A 12,534-nucleotide genomic window follows, 5' to 3' on the forward strand; every position below is an offset into this window, starting at 1 on the left:
CCTCTGCCTCCCGAGTGCTGGGATTAAAGGCGTGCACCACCACGCCCGGCACCACCATCGATTTTAAAGGTTCACATTTTTTTTTCTTTTTTTTCTTTCTTTCTTTTTTTTTTTTCCTTTAGGGAGTTGACAGCATTCCTGTATTTTTTTTAAAGATTTATTTATTATTATATGTAAGTACACTTCGGATGCACCAGAAAAGGACATCAGATCTCTTTACGGATGGTTGTGAGCCACTATGTGGTTGCTGGGATTTGAACTCAGGACCTTCAGAAGAGCAGTCAGTGCTCTTAACTGCTGAGCCATCTCTCCAGCCCTGGAGACAGTTTCTTTAGTGTAATCCTGGCGATCCTGGAACTCACTGTGCAGACCAGGCTGGCCCTGAACTTGCAAAGATACACTTGCCTCTGCCTCCGGAGTGCTGGAATTAAAGGCGTGTGCCACCAGCAGCTGGCTAAATTCATACATTTTACAAGGGGATTAAAAGGTCTTCTCCCTGGTTAGACATCTGAAGACAGATGTGGTCTGTCAGCTATACTGAAGTCAACCACAAAATTTCTTTTTTTAACTAGGATTCTAACCAAACCTCTGAAGTCCAATCCAGAAATATGGTCTAGAGATAGATGTTCAGATGGTGTTTCCATCAGTATTCAGTGAACAGAGGCCTCTCTAGGCTGGATAAAGCAACCTTCCTTGAATGGATTATTCAAGGCCATCTACTGAGTGAGACATCATGCTAGTTCTTCATGTAGAAAAAATAATAATTTTAGTTGAGAATGACTGTGTGTGTTAGGGGTTGTCAAGTCATCATATGAAATCCACTTTAGCCAGGTGGTAGTGGGGCATCAAGCTCAGGAGACAGAGGCAGACAGGTCTCTTAGTTCAAGGCCAGAATGGTCTACAGAGAGAGTCCCAGGACAGTCAGGGTTACACAGAGAAACCCTGTCTTGGAGAACAAAACAAACAAACAAAACAAAACAAAAGACGCACTAAACAAAAATACAAAATATAAAAGGAGCTGTATTTACACAGACACACACACACAAGTGTCTCTGAGTGCCTGCTTTAGCTCTGCTGTTAGTTTTCAGAGCTAGGGACTGTACCCAGGGCTTTTGGAATGGCAGGCAACACTCTACCACCATTTAAATCCTCAGCCCTCAATGATATTGCGGGGTTTTGTTTGGTTTGTTTGTTTGTTTGTTTTCAAAATTAGATCATAAAAGGCACCAGGGTTTCCTTCTTCCTGTCTGCTAGGCTCTTTACTCTGGGTACAGTTAAACATGGACAAACAGAGCTGAGGCTTTCTGCAAATGGTGTGCATGGATGGAAACTGGAAGCTTTCCTCGTGGAAGCTGATCCTCTCCTCCAACTCCAGCCACGAATGCAGACACCAGCCGCAGTTCCAGCCTACGTTTGTTTGTTTGTTTGTTTGTTTGTTTGTTTGTTTTTGAAACAGCATCTCTCTATGTTTGCTGGCCTGGAGCTTGCTTTGTAGACTAGGCTGGCCTCAGACTCAGTCTCCTTTGCTTCCAGAGTGTTGGGATTAAAGGTGCTGGCCACCATACCTTGCTTTCCAGCCAACATCTTGACTTGTAACCTCAGGAGAGGCCCTGGGAAAGGGTTGTGCAGCTATGACAACTCCATTCTTCAGTGCATACTCACTCCAAGGAGATGGACTTAATATGCCTAGCAGGTGTCTTCATTCCGTGATAAAGGCATTATTCACGGCAAACAAGACACGAAGTCTACCTTAAATACCTATTAAGGGGAGCTAATGGAAAGAAAACGTGGCAAGAAAACTATTTGTCCTCTACGTTATTTTTATGTTCATTTTACATGTATGGGTGTTTTGCCTGTATGTCTGTCTAAGTCCCATGTGTGCCTAGTGGCTTTGAAGGCCAGAAAAAAAGGTACTGGATCCCCTGGAACTGGAGTTATCCCCCAGGTAACTGTGAGTCACCATGTGTGTGCTACAAGTCAAACTCAGATCTCTGGCAGACAGAGCAGCTAATAATCTTTTTTTGTTTTGTTTTGTTGTTTGTTTTTTCGAGACAGGGTTTCTCTGTGTAGCCCTGCCTGTCCTGGAACTCACTTTGTAGACCAGGCTGGCCTCGAACTCAGAAATCTGCCTGCCTCTGCCTCCTGAGTGCTGGGATTAAAGGCATGTGCCACCACAGCCCGGCCAGCTAATATTCTTAACTGCTCTTCTAGAGGTCCTGAGTTCAATTCCCAGAAACCACATGGTAGCTCAAGAAAAAAAAAAAAAATCCGTATGTAATGGGATCTGATGCCCTCTTTTGGTGTGTCTGAGACAGCCACATGGAACCCATATATGTAAAACAAATAAATCTTTTAAAAAAATTTTTAAAAAAGGAGGGGCGGGGAGAGTTATTCAGCCTTTAAAAAGAAGGAATGCCTTTAATGCCAACACTTGGGAGGCAAAGGCAGATGGATCTCTTGAGTTCATAGTCAGCTATGAATTAACTCTACTAGTTCTTAATAGGACCCAGCCAGCAGCCCCCCAATAATTGAGACTTAGTCCTAGTGATTTATTTAATCAGCTTTATCATAATTACTGGATGATAACACTTAATCTATTTTTCTATTCTAGACTGGCTATATCCCAGGTGTGCTCCCCAAGTTCTTTGCTGTTTGAGACTCTCCCGGGTTGTTCCCCCTGCCCCCCCCCCATCAGTCTGTCCTCAGAGAGCTCTTCTTTCAGCCATGTGCTCCTGGTCCATCCTATCTAACAGAGACCTCCTGTCCTCTGCTCTGTCTGCTTTCTCCTCCTCTCTCCTTCCTCCTCCTCCCACTCTTTCTTAGTATTCGTAGTCCCTAGCTTTACCTCCCCAGTCCAGTAACTGAAACCCCACCTACCTCTACTCTCCCCAATAATTGGCTACAGCCACTTTTAACCAGTCAGAGATTGGCAGCAACATTTATACAACATCACCTGGTGTAGTTTCAATCTGCTACCTTGACTGCAACCAGATCTTGTGGGCCGGTATTTAACGGTTAAATACATAGCATCACCAGACCAACTCCCATCAAAGTGGATCTCTGGGTTCAAGGTCAGCCTGCTCTACATAGAGAGCTCAAGGTCTACATAGATCAACCCTGTTTCAAGAAAAGGAAGAGGAGGAAGTCCTGCCATTTACAACACCAAACCCAGGACTTCATGGCCAAACTCAGGGCATTGGGCTTGATGGCAGGCACTTTTACCCACTAAGCCGTCTACATAGGCCCCAAAGGTACAGAGCTTCATCAGAAAGGAAGAATAAATCCAGGAGGTCAGCACAGTTATAGTACACGACTACTATTGGCTCTGTGTGTTTGTGTGCTAGCTTTGAACTTGGGCAATCCTCCTGCCTCACTCAGCCTATGGAATGCTAGGACTGCAGATGGTGGTGCACCCACATCCAACTTAATGTATTGTATTTTGAAAAACAAATCTGAAGTGTAGATTTTAGGTGCTCTTTCCACACAAAAAGTATGAAGTATTTGGGATATGCATATGCTAATGAGCTCCTTGAGCCAGCCCATATTATACACATGCTTCAAAACATCATGGTGTGTGATACTTATCATGGTGTGTGATACATATCATGGTGTGTGATACACATCATGGTGTGCGATACACATCATGGTGTGCGATACACATCATGGTGTGCGATACTTATCATGGTGTGTGATACATATCATGGTGTGCGATACATATCATGGTGTGTGATACATGTATATACAAGTTTGATTTGTCAACTGAAAAATAACATCAAGTTTTTAGAAACAGAACTATTTAATCAAAGTGCTTCCAGATTCCTGTCCCTCAGGCTCTATGTAAATTAACCTTTATTACATCAAGGCAGTTAAGTCAGGGGGATAAATTTTTACCCAGCAAAGAATAGCTCATAAAGTAGATCTTACTGTAAGAGAGAGATTATATATAGACTTGGTTTTCTTTGTACCTATGGTGTCTGGCTAGCCCCCGGGAGAAATTTGTTTGTGATCCTGCAAGAACTGCAGTCATTTTCCAGCCGGGTACATCTGTGTAGTTTGGCTGGTTACGTTTTGTTTTTGTTTCTGAGGACACAGTCTCATAGAGCTCAGGCTGTCCAGCCCCCTGCCTCAGCCTCCTGGCATTATAGGTATGTGCCACCAAAGCCTGGCGAAATTTACTTCTGTTTTTCGGTTTTCAGTGCTGTTTACATCAAACCCAGATTCTCATGAGTGACAGATAAGTGTCTATACCACGGCCTCCCTCCTACGTCTGCACAGATGCGCTATGGCAAAGGCTGCTGGGACCAATGGGCTCCAGAAAGTTCATAGGCAGGAAGAACTGGGAAACAAACACATCGGGTTCTGTTTTTCTCCCTTCCTCTCCCTCCTCTAGTTCTCCTTGACAACTGTCAGACAGGATGAAGACATGGGCAATTTATTCCACATCACCTGAGCCACAGACAAAGCCAAGTTGAGGAAGAGGAATGCAAAGCTGGTCCCCAAATCCTCCTTTGCTCCTCCTTGGTCACGATGAGGACAGTCCTAGCCAGTGGTGTCTGGCTGGGGTGGTGAGACTACTTTATCTGGACTTGATGGCTTTTGGTCATCCTTAGGAGACTCCTGGCTGTTCTCCTGGCTGCTGGGGGTCTGGGAGGGACTCACCAGAGACTCTGGCCCTAAGCTGCTGCAAGCAGTGTTGATGGTGGTGCTGCTCATTATCAGACTCCAGTAGTTTTTATGGTTGAGGTAGCAAAGAATCCCTGGCAGGGTGAGGAGCCGGGGGTGGGGTGGGGGCGGGGGAGGACAAGAAAAAGGGGGGAATCTGAAAGTGGCATGGAAGGTGACAGGTGAGGTAGGCCAAAGGGAAGGTTAAGACCACCTTACGGACTCCGGGGGGTAGAGGGTGGGAGTGGGAGAGAGGGTTTGCCTGCCTCTTCCAGCCACACAGTCTCAGCCTGACCCACCCAAGTCCCTTCCTCCCCCAGGGCCCTCTTTACCACTTACCACAAGTGAAATACAGGATGAGCACCAGCCAACCAATGAAATAGCTCCAGCCGATGGGAACCGATATATTCTTCCTCAGCTCGTAGATCCAGAGGTTAACAGGGAACAACAGGAGGGTGAGGAAAATTAAGGTGACTGGGAGGCAGGAGTGGAGAGATCTTATTCTCACCTAAGAATTGCACAGGGGGTCTGCCTCATCTGCCGAGCCTACAGCCACAAATCACTCACACTGAGGAAATCAACCCCTCCTATCTCCCCGCAATCAGAAAACATCTGCTCACTTCCCTCCCCTCCCCTCTTCTCCCCCCTTCCCCTCTCCCAACGCTCACTCCACCCCCACCCCCACTCCCAGTGAAGAGGGAGTTGTGCCCCGACCATGTGGGCTAGGGAATTAAGAACCTTTTTCAGAGCTGGGGGGCACCTTCACAGAAGCTCAGGATGATTCCAATCAGGCCAAAGAAAGGCATTCTCTGCAAGCAGGGCAGGTAGGGCAGGTGCAGCCAGGTGGTGAGGACAAAACCCAGCCCTATGGCCAGGGTGAAACTTATCTTAGCCACCCCAAAAACTGGATGGATTGTCCACATCTTAAAATTGTCTGGGGGAAAAAATGACACACAAAAAAAAAAAAATAGGGAGGAACTCAGGATTCACAAAAACAAAATACAGTCAAGTTAACAGCTAACGCTCAGGTTGTCTGGAACCAAAGAAACCCTGCACAGGTGAGGAACTGCACTCTCCCTCAGGTAAGACTCCTGAGCTAGAGACTGAGAAGGCTGGGCAGACTCCATGACAGACTTCAGATTGGCAGTTAAGGAGACTAGGCCTAAAAACTGGGCAAGTCCAACAGGCAAGCCAATTACTAACAGAAAAAAAAAAAAAAAAACCCAAACCCCCCATGTTCCAGCCTTCACGCCCAGGTAACAGAATGTCCCTTCCACCTGGCCTGAGGCAAGGACACTGGGTCAGCAGCAGTTTCCAGTCTTCCTCAGTTAACAGTCTCCAGACCTCCCCAGCAAGTTCCCAGCCCCCCTCACCCCAGTAATGGAATGCCCAGAGAGAGGGACCCAACAGATTAACGCAGATGTCACCTACTCCTGAATTCCCAAGTGTGCTTTAAATCAGGCCTGCAGCTCACGTGGGTGTCTGTCTTGGTAATGGGAGACCCCAGCATGCTGGACTTTTGCAGAATAAAACACTCTTTGCGTTTACATACTATTTGAGTCCAGGGTTTCAATCTTTAGCAAATCATGGACCCTTACAAGACTGCTTGGCAGTTCCAACCATTTGAATATATGAATGGCTCACACTTCTGAGCTCAGCAATGGCTGAGGTAAGAGGATGGCCATGGGTTCAAGCTACATGGTAAGTTACAAGCCAATTGGGACTACAATATAATGTTTCAAAAAATAAAATATAAAAATAGCCAGATATGGTGGCTTACACCTTTAATACGAACACTAAAGAGGCAGAGGTGGTCAATATCTGAGTGCAAGGCCAGCCTGGTCTACATAGTGAGTTCCAGGACAGCCAGGGCTACATAGTAAGACCCTGTTTCAACAAAATAAAACAAATAAACAAACAATTTAAAAACCAGGCAAGTGGCTCATGTCTTTAATCCCAGCATTCTAGAGGCAGAGATAGGCAGATCTCTTTAAGTTCAAGGCCAGCCTGGAGAATATATATATGTGTGTGTGTGTGTGTGTGTGTGTGTGTATGAGAGAGAGCGAGTTCCAGGACAGCTAGGGCTGCATAGAGAAAACCTATCTCAACAAATCAAAAAGAAAAAAAAACATTAAAAAAATCAGTAAGAATAAATAGGAGGGAGGAAAAAAATAAAACCATAAATAGCAATTCTCAAAAGAAAAATATACAAATTGTCAATGGACTTATGAAAGCTCTAGTGGCTCTCTCTCAAATGAGCTATAATTTTACATCAGGAAGCCTGGAATGACCCTAAGATTGACCTCAAAATCTCATCCCCCATCTTCCTTAACTGTCCCAGTGCAGAGCGCTCGGTTGGCTCCTTTGGAATGAGTCTAATTTCATTAATGGCCGTGGCACCACGGTCCACATCTTCCAGTTCGCTCCTTTTCTGGCATGACTGCATGCTTCTCAGATCCGTTACCCCGTGTTTGCACTCCTGGGTCTCATTAGAATCTGGCCAGATTCTTCCTAGAGACCGGTTCCAAAGGCTTCCTTCCCGGGGATCAGAGGTAGGTTCAGGAATGAACCCCACTCTCCTGTAACCAGTTTTCTGCATTAGTTACCTATTCATCACTGTGGCTAAGTACCTGACAAAAGGATTTAAAGTGAGAAAGGCTAATTCTGGTCCCTGGCTTCAGAGAGTCTAGTCCATGGGCCCTTGGCTCCATCACAGTGGCAGGAGTGTGTGGCACGAGCTGTGAAAAGTGGAGATTCTTCACTTATTAGGAGACAGAGAGCATAGAGGGGAGGACAGGAGGGAACCAAGGGCTAGAGGAGCCCCAAGAGGAGCTGAGAGATGGCTCTGCAGATAAGAGCACTTGCTGCTTTTATCAGAGGACCCAGGTTTAGTTCCTGACACCCAAATGGTTACCCTCAACTGCATATAACTCCAGCTCCAGGGGATTCGATGCCCTCTTCTAGCCCCTGTGGGCACCAGGCACACATACAGTACATAGACATGGCACACAGACAAACACATAGGCAAAAATACTCATACACATAAAATAAAGATTAACATTTATCTTAAAAAACAAAACAAAAAGACCCCCCCCCCAGTAACCTCCTTCTTCCAATGAGGTCTCACCCCCTCCGCCCAAATTTCCAGAGCCTTTTGAAATTGGATTCTGTGACCTGGGCAGTGCTGGTGCACACCTTTAACCTCAACACTCAGGAGGCAGAGGCAGGCAGATCTCTGAGTTCAAGGTCAGCCTGGTCTACAGAATGAGTTCCAGGACAGCCAAGGCTACACAGAGAAACCCTGTCTCAAAAAACCAAAAAAATCAAAACAAACAAACAAAAAACCATAGAGTACATAAGTCAAATGTGGTGGCTCATGTCTGTAATACTAGCCCTCAGAGGGCTGAAGATGGGAGTTCAAATCCACCTTGAGCTACATAATGGACTCTAGAGAGGTTCCAATCATTCCATCTGTAAAATAAGGTCAGTTATTCCTATTCTTATGGCTAATGCAAGATCCAGCTAGACAAATGGAGTAAACATGCCATAAATGATATGTTTCCCCAGATTTGTCATTAGGATATAATACCTATATATATATATATATATATATATATTTTTTTTTTTTTTATTTTATTTTATTTTATTTTATTTTATTTTATTTTATTTTTGCTTACAGGAAGGAGAATGACAGATGGAAAGGGACATCCAGAACTGGACATTTCTGAAGTGGTGAGGGTCACCTCCCTCCAACTGAAACTTACATCAGAAATTAAACAGCTGTGAGAATTCTGGGAAGGAAGGAATAAGAAAGCCAAATAGTAAAAAGGAACCTTGGAGCTGGCTCAGAGAAGCAAGACCTTAGGCAAGAGGAAAGGAAGATGGCAGGAATGAGGAAGGACTGTAAGAGAATGTCCAGGGGTCATCTCGGGGCTCTGGGTGTACAAAGCTGGAAGGAGATGGCACCTCCCAGCTGAAGAACAATGTTATTCAGGACTGATCCAGACATCTCTCAACATTCTTTTAAAAAAAAAAAAAGATTTATTTATTATTATATTTCAGTACACTGTAGCTGTCTTCAGACACACGAGAAGAGGGTGTCAGATCTCGTTACAGATGGTTATGAGCCACCATGTGGTTGCTGGGATTTGAACTCAGGACCTTCTGAAGAGCAGTCAGTGCTCTTAACTGCTGAGCCATCTCCCCAGCCCACCTCTCAACATTCTTAAAGGAAAGACCTGGGGGCTTTGTCCAAAACAGTGACATTCTCCCCTGGGTCAGACAAACTAATTTGACCAAACCAAAGGAAGAAAATGATTCTGACCTCACCATGCCATCTTGCAAGACAAAGGCCGATGGAAGGGAACAAGAAGGTGGGTGGGGTTCACCACCAGGTCAAGGCAGGCTGGAGACCTGGCATGGGACCCAGGAACTCACCTTCTCCGTTGTCTGAGCTGGGGCAGCTTTTAGATACGCAGATGTACAGGAGCCCTGTGGACATACTGTGGATGGAGGTGTAGACTCTCTTGGTGACATTTTGGGGGTAGCGCTGATGGAAACGACTCTTAGAGGGATACAACCATTTCTTGGAGAAGACCATGACTAGGAGCAGGAGGAAGGCCACCAGGCTGAACTCTGAGGCCACCACCTGGGCCATCCAGCGAGAGTTGTTTGTTGCTTTCCATTGAAAGGGCAATAGGGAGTTGCGACGATGCTCCAGTGACCGCCTGTTCCTGCTGAGAGAGAGGACAGAAGTCCTCCCTGTGTCCTCTCTGCTCTGCCCAGCTCACCCTTCCTCCATCCTGGTTCACACCTCGCCCCCTTCCCCTTCTACACTCACCTGGTCCTTATCCTCTCGGATTCTTCCTCATTCAAGTCAGGTTCCATCACAGGCCTAGTGTCTGAGCAAGAATGGGGGGACCTCTTTTCAGGCACCTGAGCTCCAGATCCAAGAGAAGGCTTCTCCCCATCCCGCTGAGCAGACCCTAACTGCCATGGAATATGGAGCAGAGAGACGGGGGATGGGCCGTGGACTCAGCTCCAACCCTTTCTCAAAATTCTACTCCTCTGGCTCCAGCCCCTAATGTGGATCAGATGCCTCCTGCTGGCTGCTGCTTCCTTTACCCACAGTGATGACCCCCTTTTTCTTAATCCCAAATGCTCTCTGACAGGGGAGAGAAGGAAAAAGATGTACCTCTAGGAAAAGACCCAAATACCTTCCATCTCTGTCATCATATGCTTTCCCAAAACATACATCAACCTTCCTTCCTTCCTTCCTTCCTTCCTTCCTTCCTTCCTTCCTTCCTTCCTTCTTTCCTTCCTTCCTTCCTTCCAGCTTCTCCTCTAGTCTCGGTTCCAGTCAACAATGGTCTGTCTCCTCACCCCCTTCTCTTAACTCCCCCTTTCTCTCAACAGGGACTTCTTATGTAGAGCTCAGGCTGGCCTTGTACTCACTATATATATATGTATATGTATATGTGTGTATATATATATATATATATATATATTTCAGGATGTTTGAATTGAACAATAACCAACAAATAGGAAAGGACATAACTATTCCTAGGTATGGTGGAGGAGAAAGTTTATTGTAGGTAAATGGAAGAACATAGCCAGAGGCAGGGACATCTTGAGAGAGTCCAGAGGGAATGTCATGACCCTGAGCCATGTGGGGAGAGGTGAGGGGTGGAGGGTGGAACCAGGTGCAGCAGCCAGGAGGTTCAAAAGAGAAAGGATATAATCAAAATGGCTGGATTCTACAATGGCTGGATTCTACAGGGAAGGGCATCTGGAGGGAAGGCAGCCTGGCCGCTGGGCTGGAGAAGTTTAGACAAGGGGACAGTGTGTGCCAGCCAAGAGGGCCCTGTAACTGGTAGGGACTGAGGGATGCTGAGAAGACCTGAGCGCACATCAGCTTTGATATCTTAAACAGGCTCCTCCACCGTTTGTCCCAGGTTTGAGACCCAAGGATGACCTCTTGCCTCTGCCTCCCAGGTGCAAGAGTTTCACAGCGGAGAAACCATCCTTGGCTTTGAACTTCTCTTCACATCTTTTCCTCTCAGTACCTAAGAGGGTAGACATAGAATGAAGACATACTTGGGGGTGCCACACAGACTGATTTTTGAAGCCTCCTTTAAAAAAAGGTGGGGCAGGGTTCTGATGATCAAACTCAGGTAGATAGATAGGCTGGCTCAGCAAGAGCTTTCACCTTCTGAGCTATCTATCTCCTGGTCCGTGTGTGTGTGTGTGTGTGTGTGTGTGTGTGTGTGTGTGTGTGTGTATGTAAGACAGGGTCTCAGCTGTGGAGCCCTGGCATTTCTGGAACTCACTATGTAGACCAGGCAGGTTTTGTTTGTTTTTGTTTGTTTGTTTTTGTTTTTTCAAGACAGGGTTTCTCTGTATAGCCCTGGCTGTCCTGGAACTCACTGTGTAGATCAGGCTGGCCTCGAACTCAGAAATCTGCCTGCCTTTGCCTCCCGAGTACTGGGATTAAAGGTGTGCACCACCATGCCCAGCTGACCAGGCGGGTTTTAAACTCAAAGAAAGCCATCTGTTTCTGCCTTCCAAATGCTAGAATGAAAGGTGTGCAGCGGGCAGTGGTGGCACATGCCTTTAATCCCAGCACTTGGGAGGCAGAGGCAGAAGGATTTCTGAGTTTGAGGCCAGCCTGGTCTACAGAATGAGTTTCAGGACATCCAGGGCTACACAGAGAAACCTGTCTCGAAAAACCAAAAGAAAAAAAAAAAAAGAAAGAAAGAAAAAAGAAAAGAAAAGATAAAGGTGTGCGCCACCGCCACCCGCACCGTACCCAGCTTCTGCTTTGTATTTTTAAAAACATTTAATGTACTGATCTTTTGGGGGAGAGGCTGTGGAGTGTCATCAACGTATCATCACTGTGTCATCACCGTGTTACAACTTGATCTTGAAGCTTCCATAGCATTAACTGGTGCTTCATGGAGTAGCTACAGAGGTTCAAGAAAAGGGCCCTTTGAGGAGTATGCAAAGTCCTCCTGGATGTTTAGAAAATATTTACAATATTTATCAATTTAAGATTAGAGGTATCTGTTTTTGCTTCTGTTGTCAATTTTTTTCTGTCTGTGTGAAGTTACACTCTTGGATTTCTTCCTTCTTTTTCTGTTCTGCCACTGACTCCGGTTCCCACATGTGGCTCCTTGAGCTCCAAGTGACACCCTTCTGCATGCTCATGATACAGCCATGTGCTTACCTGGTGTCCTCGGAGGCCAGGAGAAGGCATCACACCCTATGAACTGGAATTACAGATGGTGAACCACTATGAGTGCTGAGAGTAGAGCCCGGGGCATCCTGAAGAGCAGCTGCTGTTAACCGCTGAGCCATCTCTCCAGCCCAGCATTTTAAAAAACAAAAAAAGTTAAATAATTGTTGTTCAGTGGACAAGCAAGATGGCTCAGTGTGCAAAGGCATTGCCAAGCCTAGAGACCTGATTTTGATCTGCATGGCAAATCTTAAAAAATAAAGGAGGCTGAAAAATTATCAGTCTAACAGAGAGAGGGGGAGGGGGAGGGGATGGGAGGGGATGGGAGGGGGAGGGGAGAGGGGAGAGGGAAGGAGAAAGAGGGAGAAAAAGAGAGAGAGAGAGAAAGAGGGAGAGAGAGAAATGTAATTTTCAAATTTTTTAGAATTACTTTTCAAAAGAAAACTGAAACTAGTTTAAGCCAAGAATACACCTGTCATCCAACACTTGAAAGATGAAACCAGGCTATCAAGAGTTCAAGATAATCCCAGAGTCTGAAATGAGTTCGAGGCTTTCCAAAGTTACAGGAGACCTCCACTCAAAAGCCAAGAAAAATCCAGGTGTGTTTCTACACATCTCTCATCCCAGCCCTCAGGAGG

The 12,534-nt window shown here is 45.9% G+C and overlaps 2 protein-coding genes across 7 annotated transcripts in view; both read right to left on the reverse strand.

Annotated features, from left to right (window-relative positions):
• Positions 1-4,416: 4,416 nt before the first annotated feature.
• Odf4 (outer dense fiber of sperm tails 4) lies at positions 4,417-9,663 on the reverse strand. Its single transcript, NM_145746.2, has 5 exons — positions 9,503-9,663; positions 9,100-9,398; positions 5,423-5,596; positions 5,002-5,136; positions 4,417-4,757 (listed from the first exon to the last, which is right to left on the reverse strand). Exons 1-5 carry the CDS (start codon positions 9,547-9,549, stop codon positions 4,540-4,542), a joined length of 873 nt encoding a protein of 290 aa, NP_665689.1. The 5' UTR covers positions 9,550-9,663; the 3' UTR covers positions 4,417-4,539.
• Positions 9,664-11,481: 1,818 nt separating this feature from the next.
• The window catches only part of Arhgef15 (Rho guanine nucleotide exchange factor (GEF) 15), a 28,035-nt gene continuing 26,982 nt past the window's right edge, over positions 11,482-12,534 (reverse strand). For 2 of the 6 annotated variants that reach the window (XM_011249117.1, XM_030246113.1), the window contains exon 17: positions 11,747-11,930. In XM_011249117.1, coding sequence (XP_011247419.1) covers positions 11,917-11,930 — 14 coding nt within the window. In that variant the 3' untranslated portion in view covers positions 11,747-11,916. Of the gene's footprint in view, positions 11,625-11,746; positions 12,021-12,534 lie in introns of those variants that run through there. The other 4 variants (XM_011249119.1, XM_011249114.1, XM_011249112.1 and 1 more) reach the window with 3 other exon arrangements.

Source organism: Mus musculus, chromosome 11, assembly GCF_000001635.26.
Source record: "Mus musculus strain C57BL/6J chromosome 11, GRCm38.p6 C57BL/6J".
Lineage (NCBI taxonomy): Eukaryota > Metazoa > Chordata > Mammalia > Rodentia > Muridae > Mus > Mus musculus.